The 21,128-nt window shown below is 39.6% G+C and overlaps 1 protein-coding gene across 3 annotated transcripts; it reads right to left on the bottom strand.

The window, feature by feature from the left end:
* Window positions 1–445: 445 nt before the first annotated feature.
* SKA1 (spindle and kinetochore associated complex subunit 1) lies at window positions 446–21,065 on the bottom strand. Of its 3 annotated transcripts, XR_010886864.1 has the most exons (8): window positions 20,934–21,065; window positions 19,747–19,848; window positions 18,401–18,525; window positions 15,538–15,629; window positions 13,089–13,226; window positions 6,342–6,511; window positions 2,127–2,284; window positions 1,527–1,606 (listed from the first exon to the last, which is right to left on the bottom strand). XR_010886864.1 is itself a non-coding variant. In XM_067315605.1 (7 exons), exons 2-7 carry the CDS (start codon window positions 19,832–19,834, stop codon window positions 1,458–1,460), a joined length of 762 nt encoding a protein of 253 aa, XP_067171706.1. In that variant the 5' UTR covers window positions 19,835–19,848; window positions 20,934–21,065; the 3' UTR covers window positions 446–1,457. The 3 variants fall into 3 exon arrangements, 2 of the variants coding, with proteins under 2 accessions (XP_067171706.1, XP_067171707.1); XM_067315605.1 differs by lacking the exon at window positions 2,127–2,284 and having other exon boundaries at window positions 446–1,606; XM_067315606.1 differs by lacking the exon at window positions 2,127–2,284 and having other exon boundaries at window positions 446–1,606; window positions 19,747–19,843.
* Between the last annotated feature and the right edge of the window lie 63 nt (window positions 21,066–21,128).

The raw sequence follows: 21,128 nt of genomic DNA, 5'->3' as shown, positions 1-21,128 counted from the left end.
CCATTTTGTCAGTGGCTTGTTCATCAGCTCAACTTTAGCACAGGTCCTTCCTCAAACTTCAACTTCCAGTGCTTTAGTATGCCAAAAGCCCTGGGTGCTCACCTGCTTTCTCACGCAGTAACGTACTGGTTAAGCAAGAGATTCTTTGTAGAAGTCCACCATGGAATTGCCTACAGCACATGAAGCTGGGCAAAAAAATAAAATGGACCTGATGATTCATGGATGCAAGTCTCCATAGCTTATCTGATGTAAAATAAGCTTTGTAGAAAGCAACAGATGGACCAAACTGACAGCTATAGAAACCAAAATTCAGATTTTGTACTTCATCTTATGCTGTGTGTTTATCTGAACATGGAATATATTCCAGTACTATGCAGAGTACAGACCCTAGCTTGGATCTTGGCATCCCAGAGCAAAACATTAAAAAATAAAATAACTAAGAAAATAAAACCCAGGAATCCAGGTTTATTTAACACTTGCCAAAATCTCTTTAGTGAGAAGGTTCAAAGTTCATTCAGGGTCTTTTGTTCATTCATATTATTGCCGACAATGTACAGCACAAGGTATTTTAGATGAGTTGGTTAGTATAACAACAGGTACACACTCAAGGAAGAAAAAAAAACAACTTTTCTTGTCAAAAACAATTTTGACTACTTGCAGAGTTGAAATTTATCACAACCATTCTACTCTAGAATTCACTACACTAATAAGTCCTTTGAAAGCAATCTTCTGTAATAAAAACTGTAAAGAGTTTAATCAATATTTTTAAAGTGAAAGTCAACATTTTCAGCTAAAATCCACTGCTCTACTGTTTCAATCCTAATGGGAGGGGACTGAGCAAAAAATCTGGCTGCATGATGAAGTATGAAAACCATATGGCTAACAGAACTACCAAACATCAGTCTGGAAATGTTTAAACTACCTCAGATCTTCCTGTTCAAGTGATGCAGGAAACTTCAAAACATACAATTAGGATAAGAAGGAAAAGCTTAAGAAAAGGAAATCTGGAAATTGGTTTGAGGCATTAGGGGGAAAGAAAAAAACCCCACACAAATGCTTCCTTTGAGTAACAACACAGTTTTAAATACATTCTCCACCTCACAAACACAAAAGGAACATTAACATGCAGAGACTTTGAGTACTGGCCTGAAAATGTGATTAAAACCACCTGTAACCACAGGTGTGTCAATGGAATATCTGTTCTGAATTTGTAATTTACCAAAAGATGGTAGCTCTCAAGTTTTCAGAACAAAACTCAAATACTTCAAGGTCATTTAATATTCCCAAACCTACTTTAGAATAGATAATCTGAGCAATTTTTGCTTTGCACTACTGCCTTTTAGAAAAAAAAAGGGATGACTGGAAATGCCTCCCCACACCATTTCTCTGCAGACATGTGTCTGCATCTCGTGCTTCAGCCCTCCATATCTTGGGTGGGCAGAGTCCAGGAAGCTTTGCTAGCAGATGACATAGCGGACAAGTCGGGAGCCACGGACTTCTCTCACTCTCTGGCAGTGGCGCAGGATATTGAGGATGCTATGAAAGCGCTTATCCGCTTTCAGCTGAGTGAACTCTTTGATATCAGCCTCCACAATAAAGAATTCACCTGGAAAACAAATAGAGACCTTGATATAGAACTTATGTTGTAGGATACAATTAATATTTCAAAAGTAACAATCCACTCTCTTTCTAACAATTCCACATATTAATGAAAATACAGTCAGCAGCAGGATTGCCTCACACTATCTCAAGAACTTTGCCCTACACTCTAAATTTGACATCAGAAAGCAGGATTACTAACCTTTACATTAAGCACAACTAGCCTGCTCTGTCCACAGGCTCCACTCAGTGAGGTCAGTCTGCTGTCAGCTGTATCTACTAAAGCCCCTCAAACAATTCGTGCTCCCCTACTGGGGCATAAAGCATGTGGCAGTGCCAACCACCACGTGGGGCCAGCACTACAGAGCCCAGACACAAGGTACTCCACTGGCGTACTGCAAGGTGGGGACCGTAGGAAGTAAATGGACAGCACATCGAGAAGAGCCTTGCCGACTAACAGTCAAGGAACTTCTCTTTCAGTGCTTGCCCATATGTGTTCCACTCTTAGTGACGCCCAAAGCACTGACCTGAGCAAAAGCAAATAGATGCTCAGGGTTTGCTTAAGGATCACAGCACAGCTTCACAAAGAAAGGCATCACACTTCAGTGTTTCAATCATGGAACAGAGGTCAGTAGTAGCGTAACTTGAATACCAAGTAATTGCTTGGCAGGTCTCTGACTTCTATCTGATTTGGGGAACAATAATGCTTTATTAAGACAATGTAAGAAAAAAAAATAGCCACTTGGAACAGCATCTTCTCTATGCCTGTTTAAGAAAATGGCAAGAGAAAGATCTGCCATCAGAGCTGGCAGTCCCTCTGTTCTTGTAGTTGGTTACTTACTTCAAAAAGGAAATTCTCATTATCATGTGCTTATAAGAAACTGAGGCCTGAACTGGAGCTAGAGCACTTGAAATGCCTGCAGCAGAATCCCAAGAGAAAGTGCCCACAAGCTAACAGTGCACACGAGAGGAAGGAAGGAAGGAAGGAAGGAGTTATTCCAAGCACCCCATCCCTAATTTCGCTATCTGTGATTTTATATTCAGTCTTTTTACACTGTTCAGAGAGAAAATAATTATAGTTCTAGTAAAACGACTGTACATTTAATACTTCCTGTAATATTATATAAGGTTTTAACCACACATCTCCACAAAACTGTAACAAAGAAAAGCAATCTGAAACTAGGGAACGTGCTAATTAAGGTATGAGAAAGAAACATACAATTATCTTTACATTATTTCCTTCTACTTACTCTCCTTATTCTTCCACAGGATCATGCTTCCCAGTCTTGTAAGAAAGAAGTTAGCAAGGCTAAAGGTGCTCTAGCTTGGAAAAAGGAGAAGGATAACCTTCCTCCTCCTCCTCTTACCCTAGGAGTGAGGCAGAGGCAGCATCATCCTAGATAAGATGGAATGTCTCCTGTTTTCATTAAGTTAAGAGAGAGAGCTTCCAGTTTAACCCAGGAGAAAGTAGCTGATGCTAGCTGCAAAATTGAAGCTGCCAGGAAGGTTTTTTTGATCTTTTTTGGTAAGTACAATATTATTAACAGGCCTACACAGATAAGTTTGTGTTTACGTAAAACATTATTTTATCTTTAAATCTCATCTTGCTCATCTTGTGAGTCATGTAACAGGACACACTCCATTCTGAAGGTACGTCCAAGAATATGACAGTTGTTAAAATGGAGACCCTAGAACGCCCATCATAGGGCATGGTGCCACAATATGTTGCTCAGATGGACCCAAAGCATAACGAGTTGCACTTTCTCACATAAAGAAGGGCCGTTTTGAGAGTTGGTGACACAGATGTCTAATAGGAAGTAGAATCTTCCAGACACAATAACTGGCAAAAGCTTGGAGATCTTCCCACAAACAGAGCTATACTACTGGGAAACTACTGGGAGCTTGCAACACTGTCAAATTCATATACAGATGAGAAGATGTGGAAAAGTTTCATTACTGGTAGGAAAAGAAGAGTCCCGCATAAATAAAATACTTTAAAAAAAAAAAACAACAAAAAAGTTGGATGAAGACTCTATTTGTAATTTCCAGTAATAGGGCAACATATCTAAATGGTGCACTCCAACGGAGATCCATTCCCAAAAAGGCAAGTTGTAAGTATTAGGAATCCAGGGATACTCCACACACCAATTGCGCAATTGGGGGGAAACATCAAAATGTCCTGAACCAGTACGGAATATGATCTATTCTAATGTTTGCCCAGAATTCAGGGCAGCAACATTCAGCACAATCAGGTGTCATTCACTGAAAAACCAGAGCTGGCTAAAGCATCATGGTTTGGTTGGAAATAGCAACTCCATGCACTAAATAAGTAACTAAACTAACTTACTAAATCACCTTACTCGGCGGGAAGCCACCCTGGCAACCTAGACAGCATCTTTTCCCATCTGGAAATCAGAGGCACAGGTCAGCTGGCAACCAGCCCAGGCTGAGGAACAGTGGGAATCCTAAGCACACACTTGCAGTAGAAATTTAAGCAAACAAATCAATGACTGCACAACCTCATCCTGAAAAATGCAATGAATAAAGACATTTAATCATTTTGTGCTGGTCAAATAAGAACCATCTGACAGGCTGCCAGACCTCCCTCTAGACTTTCTAGATGATTAGTCACATACAAGAAGAGCAACCTCTCAAATGCTGAATGTCCTAGTTTCATAACTGAGCTTTCCAACATAAACAAGAAAATGAAGAATGGCTCTCAGGTACTTGAAGAAATTAAAAGCCTCAACAGTTTTCACACACACAACAAAGCATCCTCTGACAGAAGATTCTCTAACTAGTGGTACCTTTCTCAAGGGGCTAGAATGGTGCTCTCTTTGCAACTGATGCTGCCAAGGATCACAGTCTCAGAACTCCCTCCCCGCAGAAGAGCCACATTTAAAAACCTAGGAGCTAGCGATGTTGTCACGATGCCATATTATTGAGACAATCTTGATCAGACAAAATCCAAAGTAAAGAAAAAAGTTTTAGTATATCATAAGGCAACTCTTTGGTATACGGTGAACGCTAAGGACATTCTGTTAAGAGTAGAAATTGAGAAGAAGACATCAAGGTGATGTCGAAGAGCTCTCTTTCAGTGAGACAGAAGAGAGTTTGCTCCACACTATGTCCAAACTTGGAAACATAAGGGCTTTCTAAGGACATCTCCAAGCTAGACATATGCAGTACTCCCAGGAATAGATTACATACATGTACTCAAAAGGAAAGGAATGTCCAAAAGTAGATTCTAATATTGGAGATCTAGTGTCACGTATCTTTGGAAAAATGAACCTGTAAAATACAGCCAGCTTGTACATTGAGACAGACAGACATTTTGGTACAATTATGCTCCCTTATGCTTCTAGAGACAAGACAACTTCTTAAGATACACAGACAACCCTCTCTCTTCCGCAAAGCCACTGCGGCATGACTGATTACATTTCCCAACTTTAGATTAAGTTTTTAAAATAGCTGATGTCCATTCTAGCTTAAAAATTGAAAACTCATTTCATACAGTTTGGTTATCAAGTTTATTCATAGCAATTCCAAATTAAAACTTTGTGCATTCTGAAGTTTTTTGCTACAACACACTGTGAAAGTGATGTGCTTTCAGTCAAAATAGATAAAGCAGCCAAAGTCAGTTATGGGGAAACTATTCAGTCAAAATAATAATCCTTGTTCCTAAATTATACCACCTCACCCAGAAGCTCATAAGCAGTGCCCAGTACAAGATTACATCATCCTGTCTCTGAAGAATGCAAATTCTGCAGCAGGTACTAGATGAGCTAAACATTTGTCAAGTAGCAGCAAAGGAGTAGGAAAACAGTTGGAAGAGTTACGAGGTCTTGCAATGGGATTAAATAGTTATCTAGCCAAGGTTCTTACACAGGAGGTCAGGCGGAAAGCCCATCGTCTTGTTATTAACAGCTAACTAGTATGAGCCTTTGATAAGCTACTGTGGCACTGTTGCAGGCACAGAACCCATGTCCTTATCTAGATATAAATATCCTGCTGGGCACTGGCCAGCATCAGTGGTTTTCATTTAAAATTATTTGGGAAATAATGCTGCTATTTCAGGTACCACTTTATCACTGTCATCCATTCCTCTGTTGTTACTAGCTCAGGAGACAGCATGTTAAGCTAGTACAAAAAGACATGAATAAACTAGGCTCCTGCTGCGATCGTGGTGACTATCCAGGTCTCCATAGTAAACAGACATTTACGGCCTTTGTGGTCTAGCATACTATCTGCAGATAGATCTCATTTTTATTCTCCTTCATTTCTATCAAGGGAGAACCACTCTCTTCAGTCAATAGAGCCAGAACAAAAGTTCACTGCTTTGGGCTGCCAAAGCATTGTTGATGCCTCCATAGGAAACAGGAGCTGTCCAGGGCCAAGTCCGATTTAGACTGTGGCACCCCACAGTGGGAAGGGAGGGAAAGCCCTTTTAAGTCTACAGATTGTTTTGTGTTTTTCTGTTCACCATCTGAGAATTAGTCACAGCAGGATTTCCAAAATTTTTCAGGACTGATGTTTTTAGGCACTCCCACAAGTTAGGCTATTCCACCAACTTCCAGAATGCACCTGATGGTCTGTTTTCTGAAAACAAGATGTTTCAGGTTGAACCATAACATGAAAAGCACCTGCTATCATAAGTCATCTAAGCTCTTCTCGAGTAGTTTTATGCTTGGACTGCAACATCCAAATGCTATGAGTTTGGTGCTAACAAACGTAAAAGATACCTTTTGTATCCTTAGTTTCTTCTTCCAGGAACCGGTGGTAGAGATTTCTGACAGCTGCATTCATAGATTTCAATGGCTGATGCAGGATCCTGTACTTGCTAACCACAGCCTTGTTCATGTCTTGAACAACCGCATTAATTTGATCATATGTTAAACGACCTCTCATGTACCTAATAAATAAATAAATAAATGATTAATCAGAAAGTCTCAGAATTGAAGCGCTGTGTTTATTTTTCTCTTTCCTAAGTCCTAGTTGAACATACTATTCCTAGGTAGAGATGGTTTCCTCTCCTTTGTGTTAATGAATAAACAAAGTAGGTCATTTTGTTCATTTTCTTTGATCATTTAATAATGTTGAAGGAAAAAAAAAATCATGATAAAACCTAAACCAGGAAAACGAAACATTAGAATGTCAAATTAAGAAGTAAAAAAATATCCAGAGCTTAAACTGCCAGAAGGATTCAAAATAGAATAAAGGTTGTGGTTATAGCACATCACAAACTACTAAAGTAGAAGAATCAAGCAACTGTGCAGAAAACAAGGCAAAAAGCCAATTTTGAAATTAAATGTTTCTGCCTAAGAATGCAATTTAGTTCATATCATAATCTTAAATAATCTTTGTTTTATCTCACTGGCATTCCTTTGTTTTTTGAAGAAATATCAGGGTTTTTTTTTTTCCTTTTACTGTGCAGCCTAGCTAACTATATAGACACAGAAGTTCTACAGTACCACCACCCTTTTTTGAGCTCTCGGAGCATTTCATAAAACTAATATCAAAATAGTAATATTTGCTGACAACAGCCTAGAGGTACAAGAAGCACAAGAAGATAAAGTGATGTGCAAATATTAGAACAGTGGACTATCTGCAAGTAAGGCTATTCTGTATTTATAAATGTAAAGACATGTATTCCAGAAAAGGAAATGGACTGCAAAGCTACAAACTGGGAAGCAATTATATGGAAATGAAATCTGAAACATATCTGACAAACAGTAAAGTAAGTACAAGACAAAACTTCAGAAATCACTGCAGTAAAAGCCTAGGCTAAATTTAGCATTTAAAATAAAGCATTTAAACATTTTGTTCTGGTAATTTTTCAGATGTTATTGCATATTTTCCAGTGACACGTTTGGGACACAAGCAGTAGGACATAAACAAATAGCATCAGAAAAAGCTCTGCATTCCACCCTGCTGCAATGTTCTCATGAAGTAAATGCACTCACCCCTGCATAGCACTAAATTATTATCACAAAGAAATGTAAAAAATACAATGAAGAGAAATGGCAATGAAGAGAAATGGCAACAATTTTTTTTTTTAATTTCTCAGAACATTAAATGCCTGTTATTTTGGTAAGCCTGAAAAAACAAGGCTGCCATTCTCTTGTTAGAAAGACGCACCTTTGATCTCTAAAGCACGGAATAAAGCCTCCAAAAATTAGTCTACTCCTTTTAGACTCCACTGGCACAGTGAAAAGCATTCTGCTGCTACCACTATTTTCAAAAAAGGGAAAATGAGGCTTTAGTGCCTTGTTATGGAGTTTACAGTTTCACCACATGCTAAAATGGATATTGTATCACAGGTGCAGCACAAGGCTAACATGCCTAGATTGTTGAATCCTGCATGGCATGGCATGGTGTTGTACAGCCTTACCAATACAGGACTCTGGTAGTTCGGATACCTTTTCCTCATGCTCCAATTCACATAACAACAATGGGAATATTGTACACAGAGAGGGACGGAGAGGCTGAGATGACTGTAAGCTTTCTTATTCCAACTCCTTTAGGCCATTTTGGGGTATTATTCCAATATAAACTTAGATTCACTAAAAATAAGCAACTGCCTTACAGCTTCCACAATCCAACATACAGCAACCCTATTCCAATGTATCATCATCATTTCCAACTCTCTTCCAAAGTGATTTACAGAGAACAGCATCATCTGCCCTCTTCAGCTCCTCCTATGAGGAGGTTATTAAGAAGATGGAGCCAGGCTGTTCACAGTGGTGCAGGGCAGGAGAACAAGGGACAACGGGCATAAACTGAAACAAGAGAGGTTCAGACTGGATATAAGGAAAAATTTTCCACAATGAGGACAGTAAGCAGGGGAGCAGGTTGCCCAGAGAGGCTGTGCAGTCTCCACACTTGGAGGTTTATAAGATGCAGGTGGTTAAAGCCCTAAGCAACCTAGTCTGACCCCATAGCTGACACTGCTTTGAGCAGGAGGTTGGACTAGAGACCTCCCAAGGATCTTTCAACTTAAATTATCATAATGACTGAATGGTGGTAACAGAACAAATCAAGTCTGGCTGTTTGTATTTGGTTCACTACCAGTTTGCAGGTGTGTGGAATTATAAATATTCTATTAAAAAAGTGTTACAATTCATTTTAAAAATTATTATTTTTTTCAGTCAGTCCATCAGGTGACTAAAAGCTGTAGGGCAATAAGACTGAAGAGATCAGTGGACAAGAAACTGTCCCCTCATTTTAATCTGACTGCAAAAACTCAGTCTTCGAAAAACATGCAAAGAATATAAAGCACAAGTAGCTAATTAAAAATTCAATATTCCAAAACAGAATGCGGGTTGGCATTCTGCAGCCAGCAACTAAAAGGAAGTGCTTGTTGTGGATTTTAAAATAGTCACTACTGGGGGGAAAAAAGTCTGCACTGGATATGTAAGAATCCCTGAAATCAAAGCAATTGCTCTGATTTCAAACTGACTTGCCACCAAGTTATTTGCAGCCAGTCAGTCACTCAAGGCCATTGTTTTCCCTGCTATAAATACAAACACTGCGGTTTGTAACTTGACTTTAATGGGAATGCATGGCAATAGTAAAAATACCACAGGATCTTTAGCAACTATACACAAAAGCCAAGTGGTATTTTACAGGATTAAACCTATTATCTTTCCTACGTGAATATGTATGACAACTCTTTCATACCCAAGTGTCTTCTCCAAATCAGTGATGTGACCCTTAAGCCTCTGCCTTATGCAGTGAACACATGCTGCACAGTGTTTGCACAAAACTATGCCGCTCTAGCTGCCTTCCAAGCTTCTTAAAAAGCAGCAAACCCTGACCTGAAGGTGCTGAGCTTGAACCAAGAAAGCGAATCCCACTGCAAGTGCAGGACCTTCAGAACATGAGAAACCTTGGAGAGTAGATCCATCTAAACAACTATGCAGACAGATCAACACTTAATGTCAGATTACAAGTAAAGTTTAGCTTTCAACTTTGAATCTGGATTAATCAAAATATGAATAAAGTTGGAGGTGCAGCCATTTTTATATAAACACTCTACTTTGCATTCATAACAACGTTTCAAATAAAAGGAGCTCTATCACCCCTGAAACGCAGTCACATTCAGCACAAATGAATAACAACCCACAACCATAGAAGTACTCTGCCTATTTATATTAGCTGCAATTTATTGCTCTATTTGTGGCCCTCATCCTTTTTATAAAGTCATGGGGAAATCTGTATACTATGAAGATTAACTTCCAAAGTGTAAAACCACCTTTCTTTATGTTCCTATGTTCCCACTATCAGTAGAGATGTGGCCACCACAGTTGTTAAAGTCAAGGAACGACTCAGCTCATCCTGAAGCAGAAACAGAGAGGCAGGAGCGCCTCTCCTAAAGCTCAGAGCCCAGTGCTGCTTGAGAAGCCTTCAAGCATCCAAGATGCTCACCCAGGGCTAGCGGATGACAGGAGCTACAGAATACGCAGTAACTAAAAACCTGGCAGGATGCGCCAAAGCATCTTCAATGGCACTAGACATCTATGATTTGGTAACTGAATACGCCCTTGGCAGCTGAGTTGTTTTCTGGCTTCACTGACTGACTATACTGACTAGGTATTATAGGGGCTGAGGCACTCGGTGAGCACAGAGATATCTGTGTCACAGACACCTAGATGTAGGTGCCTTCATCTGAAACTAAATGCTGCTCAAAGCGTCTGCAGTTTTTCTTCTACATGATCCTTATAGTTATGCACAAACTCAAGCTGTTCCACAGTCCTCTCATTTTTCTATCCAGCTATGGCTAACAAACTGACAAATGTTGGCATTTAGTTCAATCCATACATTAAAATAAAAATATAGCAGTTAAGTTGATAAGTTCAAAATTCATCCATATAATTTAGATTTAAAATAAATTTCAAATCTGCTTCATTCCACCAAAGCCACACACATTCAAAACTCACAATTCTATTTTTTTTTTAAAAAAAAAAACACCATGGAACTGATTTTTTTGATCCACAGAAGTCCTTTCTGTAACACAACATGATTTTTCCACCTCAATCCATAGGCATGAAAACCAAAACACAGTAGTATGTTCTTCAGAGAAAAGCATAACATTGATCTACTATGTATATAAAACTGGAAAAGAGAAAATCCTCCTAATGGCCAGCCCTCACTCCCTCAAAAATACCTAGACTAAAAGAAACATATATTCCCCCACGTTACCAGCTTCTGAGAAACCAGAGTTATAATGCAAGTGTAGATTCTAAAAATATTATTATATTTTTTAAATGAATATATTTTATTTTATAAAAAAATTTGAGAATGAGTAAAGAGAGCATTTTAATTTGCCTCAGTTAAATGAGACATCTACTATGCAAGATATTTTTTTCCAGGAAGAAAAAAGATATTTCTGGAACAGATTTGAAGGCTAAAATAATTTGCAAATTTTTTATTGTGTGAGAGTATTCTATCTGATCAAGGTACTTCCATATCTGCACCTAAACACAGCATGTGCCTTTGTTAAATATCTCCTGCAGAGTTCTAAAATATCAAGTCACTGGAGATTGTATGTTCCATTTAATGCCCTGAAGACATTTGGGATAGATTCCCATCCACATTCAGCACAAAGGGGGTGAAAACACCTAGATCTTTTAGTTAAAAACTCCCCACAGCTGTAGTGGAAAGGAAGCTGGGAAATGAGATTCTTAGCTGATGCAGAACCCATGATACCAAACTGGTAAGGGATTTAGACTCCTGCACAATGATACAGTCGTGCTTTATTAAGTCTTTCAGATGAACTTAGCATAGGCACAGTCCTGTGCTAGCACAGTCACACAGCTTCGGGACCAGAGCTGCAAAAAAAATGCGGTAGTATCCCTTGTTACTATTGCCAGCAGGTATAAAAAGATCCTACGTCAGAACTACTGCAGACTGACCTGGAGAACTGGGACATGAACCAAATTCTGATTCTTCTAGCAGAATATATTAGGTATGAGAAAGTTTGGGTTATAAACATTTGCTGCTTAGACTGGACTAAATAGTAAGTGAAATTGCAAGCGTAGTAGGCTCCCCAATCACATATTACAACATTGCTAGACAACAGAAAATACTGGTAGATTAATAGATCTATTTAAATTCATGGAAATCTCCCTCACAGTACATCAAACATGCATTTTTCCTATCTGAATAAAAATATTTCTATAGCACAATAAACACAGTCAAAGATACAATCTTTCTATAAGCCAGCAATGAATACAGTAGTATCCAGTTAGCCCCTGTCTCCATTCTCCCCACCCACAAACACCAGTGGAAAACCTTCTACATTCAGGGATAGCGGAACACTTGAAGAGGTTATCGGGGAAGATCATAGCTTTAATTGGAATTTAAAACAACATTTGGCTGGCATGGTCTAGGTCTACTTTCCTTGCTGTAGCATGGGCAAAGGCCAAGAATCTGCATGCTCCAGCTTCACCTTTCCAAAATTCTATGAGGAGCAAAGTACCTAAAGGAATAAACCACCACAAACACTGGAGGTAATCTGCAGAATAAAAATGCTAGGGGTGCGCATTTCTAAGCAGCAGCCAAAAGAATACTTCATTATTAGTTCAACATTCAGGCTCCTTCATTTAAGGACTGAGCAATCAGTGGGAGAAAATGTACATTGCTCACCTGAAAACTCTGGAAGCTCTAGGCAGAGCCCCAAGAAAAACATACACAGACACGCACGCACAAAAATTCTTATTGAAATAAGGGTTGTCAGGGCACAGACTGAACTCAGAATCTAGGTAACAATTTAGCTTTAGGCATGAAAGGAATTTTCTCATTTTTGCAGAAATACTTGTCATTGCCCCAAAATCCCATTTAAGAAAAAGTTATTCCTACATGAAAGCCTTCCAGCAAGGGTACTTATTAACCAGGTCCTGATGGTAGGGAGAAAACCAGCTTCCTAGTCCAGAAACTCAGAAAATTTCAGTGGGAGATGGGTTTTGCTTTTAACAACTTTGATTTCTGTTCCTGTCTCAAAACAGATTCATAAGTCAAAACTTGAATTTTTCAGACACCAATAGCCAGGTCAATTAACACAGCATTTTTATTGTTTTTTCTTTTAAGCGTAGGCTTATCTTTTATCTTATGAGACGATGGCTCATTTTATTAATGTCAGTTCTCAAAAGAAGAGGTGAACCTAACTATTAGCTAATATGTTTCTGTTCATAAAACTAAAGTGACTTTTCAGATAAGCAGTTTTGTTTTAACTTAGTTAACTAATTTAGTTCCAATCTCCCCAACATATACATAAAAAAGGACCTAATCAGCTCTATCTGCATCATTTTCAGGTTCCTTAGTATCACAGAAGAACTATTGGGTGCTACCAGCCTGATATTTCATACTGTGGAACATTTAAAATTTCAAAACATTTCTGTCAGTCTCGGTTCTGCAAGAGTTCACCTTCCCAAACCTGTTTGCCTCCCAAAGTGGCATGACAGGGTCTAAGAAAAACCATGCTTACTTACGCAGGAACACTTTCAAATTCTTCCGCAGTTATTAAGGCTGCCTCTTTAATAAATCTTGGCTCTTTTATAGATTTCTTTGCACGTTCCGGTTCCATGACTTTTGTTTGTTCTCCACATTTCACTGTTAGCCCAGTGATGCTGTAAGATGAACGAATATTAAGTGTATAAATAGCAGGTAAGTAGTCAGGAGAATACCAATATGTTATCAGGTCTGCTCAATCACAGAAGTAAGTTTCAACCAATCTGTTATGTCGGATGAACACAATTCATGATCTTTTCTGAAAGAAAAATAAATAAATAAAGCCTACTCCCTTTCAAATTCTGTATTTTAGCTGACCTCATTACAGCTCTTCATTTCTCTGCAAGAAAGACTGCTATCAGGTGAACTGGAAGCAATCCAAATGCAGTACAGAGCAGTTAAGAATTCAATGTACCATTACATTTCACAGAACATGAGGCCTCACATTTTATCAGATGAGCCAGAGCATAGAGCTGCAGTCGAACAGGCAGATTTGAAATACTTCACAGTTCTTTGAAACGAGTTCAAATCTTAGGAAGCCTGACTCATCCATTAATCTTTTGAAGCAAAGAAATTCAACACCATCCAGCAGCCTCTATGATTCTCTTAGGCAAGATGCAAAAAAAATCCAAGGTATTTCCTGCTTTGAGCGATTATTACAACACTACTTCTTATAAATGTACCCCTCCTCTAAACCCTCAGCTCAGAACCTTGAACGCTGAACTGTTGACCAGCCACCCACCTAGCTGTTCTCCTACTCATTGGTAGCAGGACAGCAAAGAGAAGGATGCATTTGGCCAATTTCAATGTCACCTTGTCATCAAATACAAAGACATAACTGGGGTGAAAAGTGCAACAGAAATAATTAAAGTACCACCAAGACGACATATCACAAAGAACTGATACTCTTCTTTGATCTAGCCTTACCACAAAAAAAGGGATCTCTGTCTCAACCCTCAAGATATAGGGCCCACAGCCCAAGCCAGTGAATGGCACAGCAGTGCCCCATATACTCAGCTGCAGGCCTGGATTTGATTTAGAACACGATGTTACACCTTCAGACCTAGCGTCCCGCTTTCCATGGAACATGACTGCAGTGCAGAGGACAGCGAGTGCCACCTGCTGGACTCCCTACATCTGGTACATAACACAGAGTGAAAGGGGAAGCTCCGTTCTATGCCACACCATGATGCTGAGCAATTCTGAAATCCAGGAAAACGAAAAGGAAATTAAATAGGAACAAGACTTCTCCGGACATATTTTAGAAGGTTGTTTCCCAAACTAAGGGTTCATGTCTAAAGGGTAGCATTCAGAAGATTAAATACTCCTGGACACATCATCACTTTGACCTTACCAGCTAAGACTAATCCAAGTTTTAATATAAACAGTAAGGCAACAGATGAGAATACTGTTATATACAATCAAAAAATTACAGTTAATTTTTCTCTTCTGTAACATTGTTTCCACATCTTTAAGTTTTTACTTTGCCAGAACAAGCCTGTAATGTTTTCAACCTGAGGCTTGTCTGGCACTAGGAGCAAGACCAGATGAAGCGGATAGGTTCAAGGCACATACTGGGAGCACTGAATTCAAACAGACTGATGCACTGCTTCCTGACAAGCTACAAGGGTTGAAACACAGGCTGGCATCTCCCGACATCAGAATCTAGGAAGAGACCCCCATCTGGCATACACTCACATCACTCAAAATTAAAAGGCGATTCCAGCAGGCCAGAGAAAGAGCTGACCGCTCTAAGAAACCTCCTCGCAGTTATGATGTCTTAGAAGCTTTTTGATTAATAGAGTGCTATTCTGTTTCACGCACCTGTGTCTCATTCTCTCATTTCAGCTACTTTATTCTGAACAGCTTTTTTGGTATAGCCCTCTCACAGGTAGGCAGATGTCAGCACTAGCTAAAATGAATTTCAGGCTGTGGGGTGGGGAAAAAAAAACAACAAGTGTAATTCAAGTACCCACAGCAAGATGCTCAAGTTAGAGGATTTTTTTGTTTTATGGTATTGTGAAGAGCTATGTTGAAATTCAGTTCTAAGGACCCCAAATTTGGATCACCAGCCCATTCACTGAGGCACTGCAACTGTCAAATTTGCATGTTTGCAGTTCTAAAGGAAGCAATGCTCAGACTGATATAGAAGAACTAGCTTTCTACTATAATATCACAGCTGCCACTGGAAGCTTCCATCTGAACAAATTGGTATCTTACAGGTTTTATTTCAGGAATTTGACAGGATCCTAGCACAAGCCAAGTATCTGGTAATAATCAGTGGGGGGAAAACTATGGGTCAATATATATGACAGCACAGGGCCCCAGAAGTTCACAGTCAATACCCACTAGAAGGAGTAGAGCTGTACAGTGCTGCAGCTGCACACTGCTAGCAGCAGCCTGCTACCTCCACGCTCAAGTATCACATACCAGCTCTGAGATGGTTTAGGCAGATGGGGAGGAATATTCTCACGGAGGTGATGTGCTTCATTTTGATCTCTCTCAGCAGACTTCTGGAGCTCCTGAAATTAATGTTAGACTTCAGAAATTTGAAACTATTAATGTGATGCAAATGAAATCAGTTTACTATTAGGACAATGCTAGAATAATTCATAACTTGATTAACAAGTGTTGTTTGCTCTCTCCCCATCATCCCAGTTCTTTAACTAATTCCCCTAAGAGCAACTAGCAAAGCTAAGAGTGAGCAAACATGAACCTCTCTGTGCATGTCCTCAAAATGTCAGAGAAATCTGAGTGGGCAAGAAATAATCTTTAACAATATGCCCTAGCAGGTGTGGGCAGGGGAAAGGTTGTGATAATGGTAGGAAGAGGAAATTCTTCCTTCAGGAAACTCATCTACGTTCCCAAAAGTAATTTCAAGAAAACATAACAAATGAAGGCAATACAAAAACAACAGGTAAATATTCTAACTGAACATATAGTTTCCATAGCTTTTGCATAGATCTAAAAATAGAACCACTCATTCAGACCCCTGTATTCATTATTATAAAGCCACACTGTCAATGTGTAAATATTGAAAAGCAGTGCTCTGGATTTTCCATTCAAGCCTAAACAACCTGTATGTCTACCAAACTGGGGAAAAGAAAGAACACCACAAACTCTAAACTTAACGAGCATCTCTGACAGTCTTGGCCCCACTTTGTTGAGCTTTTGGGTTATCTTGGTACAAGCAGTTCTTTTGTCTTTTAGCACAAAAGCAATGAATTTTTCAGGCAGCGATTCTTTGTTGTGCATCATCTTCCTTTCTCTTGTCACCTTCCCCGCTTCTGCAGGAAAGTTCTGACAACACCATTATGTGGAAAGCACAGCTGCATACGAGGTAGGAGAATCAGCAGGCACAACAAGCAAATGCCTTCTCCAAGACTTTATCATTCCAGGTGAGCAACACTACCTGCAATAAGCTTAGCATTTTTACAGCTACTGCCTGTGACACTCATCAGCTTTTCCCCAAAGAGCTGAAGGGTTTCTGTTTGGTTGGTTTTATAAGTGTTCACTGTGCTGGAAAGCTGCTTAATAATCCCCCAGTAAGTCTGCTCCAAGTCCCAGTTTTATAAAAACATTATTTTTATGGGCTATTGTGACCTCTTTAGTCTTCTACTCCTATCTATAACTATGTTGTTATCAATAGGTTCTACAGGGGTATTGTGGGAAGCATCCCATTCTTATCTGGACTGAAAAAGAAAGACTCTGATCAAGAGAAAAAAGCAAAGGACTACAGAGAATGTTTTCTGATTCTCCCAAGGCTTCTGAATCACCATGTGTGGAACAAAACAGCAGAAGAAATACTTCTCTAAGAGGAGAGAATAGGAAGCGACTCAGACATCACATCTAAAGGCAGCAAGGTATTATGAAGGAAGACACCCAAATTTTGTAAACACAAAAAACAGGTGCCTGAACAGTGCTCTTCACTAGCAGTGTAGCGTTTCACAGGTTTTTAAAAGTGTTTGTTGCTGTTCAGTAAAATGTAATCATATTTATTTACTTTGTCTTACAAAACAGATGCATCCCCTACGAAGCATTGATTCCTTCCAAGCTCACAGAGTATGTTCGCAATTACTTTAAGAGTTGTATGCAAGCCAAGTACTGCTTACTAGCAGAATGACATAAAATTGCCACAAAGCAGCATACTATCAAAAACGTGATTTTACGGACTCCATTAGCCATGCCACACCCCAATCCTAAATCGGCAAATAACTTTTCCTAGATTGACAGCCCTCAACATCTAGACACACTGCTGCTTATGTCATGATATCATTTCTCCCAGAGTTTTACCACAGTTTTGTAGAGACAGCTGTTTAATTTTTAACAGTTTTGCTTCATTCTAATGTTTATCCTTCCACCTGGCAGCAGTCTGGAATGACATCCTCATTTCCAGAGAAAATGATTGCTTAAAGAAGTCATATTCTATCATTACTGCCAGCAACTCTTGTAAAAAGACTTAATTTTCAGTAATGAAGCTAACAAGAAGACATTTAAAAGTTGCTGGAGCTACTACACTGAGAAATGGGGAACAGCGGCAATGAAGAAGAGTGTTTATACAATGGATCTATTTTACATCACTGCCTAGTTCTGACATGGTGGCAGACTGCCATTGTCCCTTAGCATCTCCAGATTTTTTTCTTAGTAGTTCACTACTTCCACATAATTCTCTTCTACCAAGTTTGACCAGCAGTGAAATTTAAGAAAAGCAGATGCAACAGCGTTGTCATAACGGAATTATAACCATTACAAAAGCACTAAAAGTACCTAAAGGTCACCAGCATAGCCACTTATAATTGAACCCTGCAGCATGAATCAGGAATACAGTCTGCAGACAAGCTATTTCCTATTTTGCTAACAACAAGGGACAATAGCTGCCCACTGGAAGAAAATTCTGGGCAACAAGATTTAAATGAGCACAAAACATGCCAATCGAATTCTGAGTTTGGTCTCAGTCATGTGGGTGATTACGTACGCTTCCCATCACATGTTTGCTCAGCAGATTTCTTTCTGTAAAAGAATAAAATGATTCCAGAAAAAAGTTTCTCTTTTTACAAATAATGTTATTTCTGATTTGATTAGGAAAGAAAAATCTGATCCAAAGCCTACTGGCAAGATTTGCAGTAACAGAGTACTCTGATCATGACATCACTGTTGCAACCAAGACACCTTTTCACTTGTAAGCAGCCTCCTGAATCCAAACGTATCACTTCAGATCTAGAAAAGAACAACTAGGGGCTTGTCAAGGATTTTTGAATCTTTCAATATTTTACAAACAGGAAAAAAAGATTACCTTGAGCAAATTCTTCAGTTTTTCCTGCTGTTGAACTTCCATTTCCATTTTATTCAGGAGATCATTTAGGAGAACCATCTCATGTCCTATTTTACAGAGCATAGATTTCAATGATGGCTCTTGACCTGTCAAGGAAAGAATGTTAAGCAAGAAAATCCAAAAAACCAAACCACCACCACTACAAAAGCAAAACCACATTTCCCTCCCCTCCCACGAGGGCTGATTACCCACAAACTCTATCCTCTCCAACCACTGTATCTTCCCAGGAGAAGCAGCAATATTCTCTGGTCTGTCAACTGCCTGCTGCACACTGCCAACTGGGAGTTCAGAGCTGCTGCAGGAATAAAGGCTCCTCTCTGGCATGATGCTGAAAAGCACTAAGCTGTTTCTACAACCACCGCAGCTTGCAGATGGAGGATGAAGATCTTAAATGAAACCTGGCTCCCACAGCTGCTTGGCCTGGAGCACCCTGTTCTCCATCATAATCACCCTCTGCTCAGAAGAGCTGGAAAGGTACTGTCCTCTTCAGGGAGGGTCATCTTCAAGCAGGGAGTTAGACCAGATGTCCCTTTCAACCAACATTTCTATGATTCTATGTAACATCGATTTGTGCCTAAGAAAGGTTAAGAGATGAACCTAAAACATTAATATTAATTTCAGTACATCAATTAATTAAATTTGTTACCCACAAATAGTGTGTTTACATCACAGCCAGGCACTCCTAGAACGTTAGAAGAAAAGACCCCTGTATAAACTTCCATCCATTCCTTTGCATATTTTTGTAATTAGGCTTAATGTACTCACTAAGATATTTTTCTTCTTCCATCTGGAGCTTTTCCCACTAAGTATATAGAATACACAGTATATTAACCACCTGTCTCCAAGTATCTCAGAGGAGCATCTTTTCACTTAGTCCATGTCCTCTGCTTGGCACCTGTCTCTAGTTCCCCGATGATGTTCCCATTTTGCCATCCTTGCTCACTCCCAGTAGTTTAGTAGACTTTCACGTCACATTTCACTCCTTGCCTCATCAGAGCATCCCCACTTCCTGCAAGGATGTGCAGGGAAGATTGACACCTTCCATTAACACTAAACTAAGGAGTAGTGTTCTCAAAATTACACAATTGATTTTGGGGAGGAAAAAAAGGCACAGTCAAGATAAGAACAACAATGACTACTACTGCCAAAAAATACCCCATAGTTCTGCACTACTACTAATAGCCCCTTGAGGTGGGCGTTTAGATCTCCAGCCCCTCCTGGAAAACCCACTGACCTTTTCAGGCACATTTCTCTCTATATAAGAACCCACCAAAACCAAACCAAACCCTGCTCTTAATTTCTGTTACCTATGTTTCTCAACTGAAGAGTCTTTTTGATAGTTGATATCTTCATGTTGATGTGCAAGCATAAATCTTCCAGATCTGAAGAGGCCATATTCCTCTACTGTCCTACCGAGGAAAAAAAAGAATGCAGTAATTAAAGACCTACATTGCAAACACTAAGCATTTAAGCAGAATTTTAAAATGGATCCTGATCTGTCAAAGAAGCAAATGGAAATTTTACTTAGCTGAAGCTGTAAATATAGTAACTACTATTTACTTTACCAAATTGAAAACAGGACAGAAAACACAAAGTGATTGATGCTAGACTACACAGAGCAATATGCCCAAATTCGGTAAATAAATAGAGTCTAATATCAGTATAATGAACCCCCAAGAATCTGGTTGAGCCTTTATTGCATCAAGAGGTTCACTACTATAGGAGTTAGAAATTTACTGTAGTAAGGAAGAAATATGATTTATATAAGTCACTGCTATATGGCTCTGAGAGATTGCATCAGATGATCAATATTTAAACTAAATTTAAAGACAAATAACTAAAGGAAAAGGAAATGTGTACTTCCATGAAAGATAGAAGCACAAAAAGTATCACTGTATGCTGGTTAGTCCTGTGTGAGTATATTTTAGCTGTTAGAAAATAACTGAGGGAAAAAAAAAAAGTTGTTGAAATATATCTTCCCCAATTATGCTATAACAAGCCTCAGCTTAAAGGAGCTAATGTTCTAACAATTCTTGTATTTATAGGACTTGCACAGGCTCCCTCTAGTGGAGAGCTGATACCTGAAAATAAAGCTTTTGTTTTGCTTTTTGTTTTAAAAAACACTCTGAACTAGTATAAGCTTGCTAAATTAGTTATCTGCTAATTATCTTATTCTCACGCGACACTTGTGCATTTCTGACATGTGACACCTTGCTGGCGATATCCCACTTACAGAAAGGTAGCGCAGACTAGTGTCTTCCACCTACTAAATGTGTCTAATAAGCTTTCGTGCAGCTGATACCCGTTTGGGCTTAAATTCTAATCCAGTGCAAGTACCTCCGCGTCTAGAGCATTAATAACTTCACAAAATAAGAAGTTAAAAAGAAAGATTCAAGTTATCTCTTACAAGGGGAGAGGGACAGCGGCTTTATCGAAGGGGCCACGCCACGCCACCCCCCTCCCCTCCCCTCCCCTCAGCACGCCCCTCTCTCACCGCAGCAGCGACCAGAGCCCCCCTCGCTAGAGGAGGCGGCGGTGCAGGAAACCCGGAGCCGCCCGGCACCGCGGCCGCCGCCCTCAACCGCCGCCCGGTTCAAACGCGCCGCGCGCGCGGCCGGCCGTTAACGCCCCAGCGGCGCGGCGCATGCGCAGAAGGCCCCAGCGCGGCCGTTGAGCGCGCGCGGGGGGC

Source organism: Apteryx mantelli, chromosome Z (assembly GCF_036417845.1).
Source record: "Apteryx mantelli isolate bAptMan1 chromosome Z, bAptMan1.hap1, whole genome shotgun sequence".
Classification (NCBI taxonomy): Eukaryota; Metazoa; Chordata; class Aves; order Apterygiformes; family Apterygidae; genus Apteryx; species Apteryx mantelli.
This window is presented reverse-complemented; position numbering and strand designations above follow the sequence as displayed.

Coding starts and splice junctions, on each gene's coding strand:
- SKA1 (XM_067315605.1), bottom strand. CDS start 19,834: ATGGCCTCTTCAGATCTGGAAGATTTATGCTTGCACATCAACATGAAG. Junction 18,526..19,746: donor TCTTCAGTTGAGAAACATAG/GTAACAGAAATT, acceptor TTTCCTTGACAG/GTCAAGAGCCATCATTGAAA. Junction 15,630..18,400: donor AACTGAAGAATTTGCTCAAG/GTAATCTTTTTT, acceptor CATTAATTTCAG/GAGCTCCAGAAGTCTGCTGA.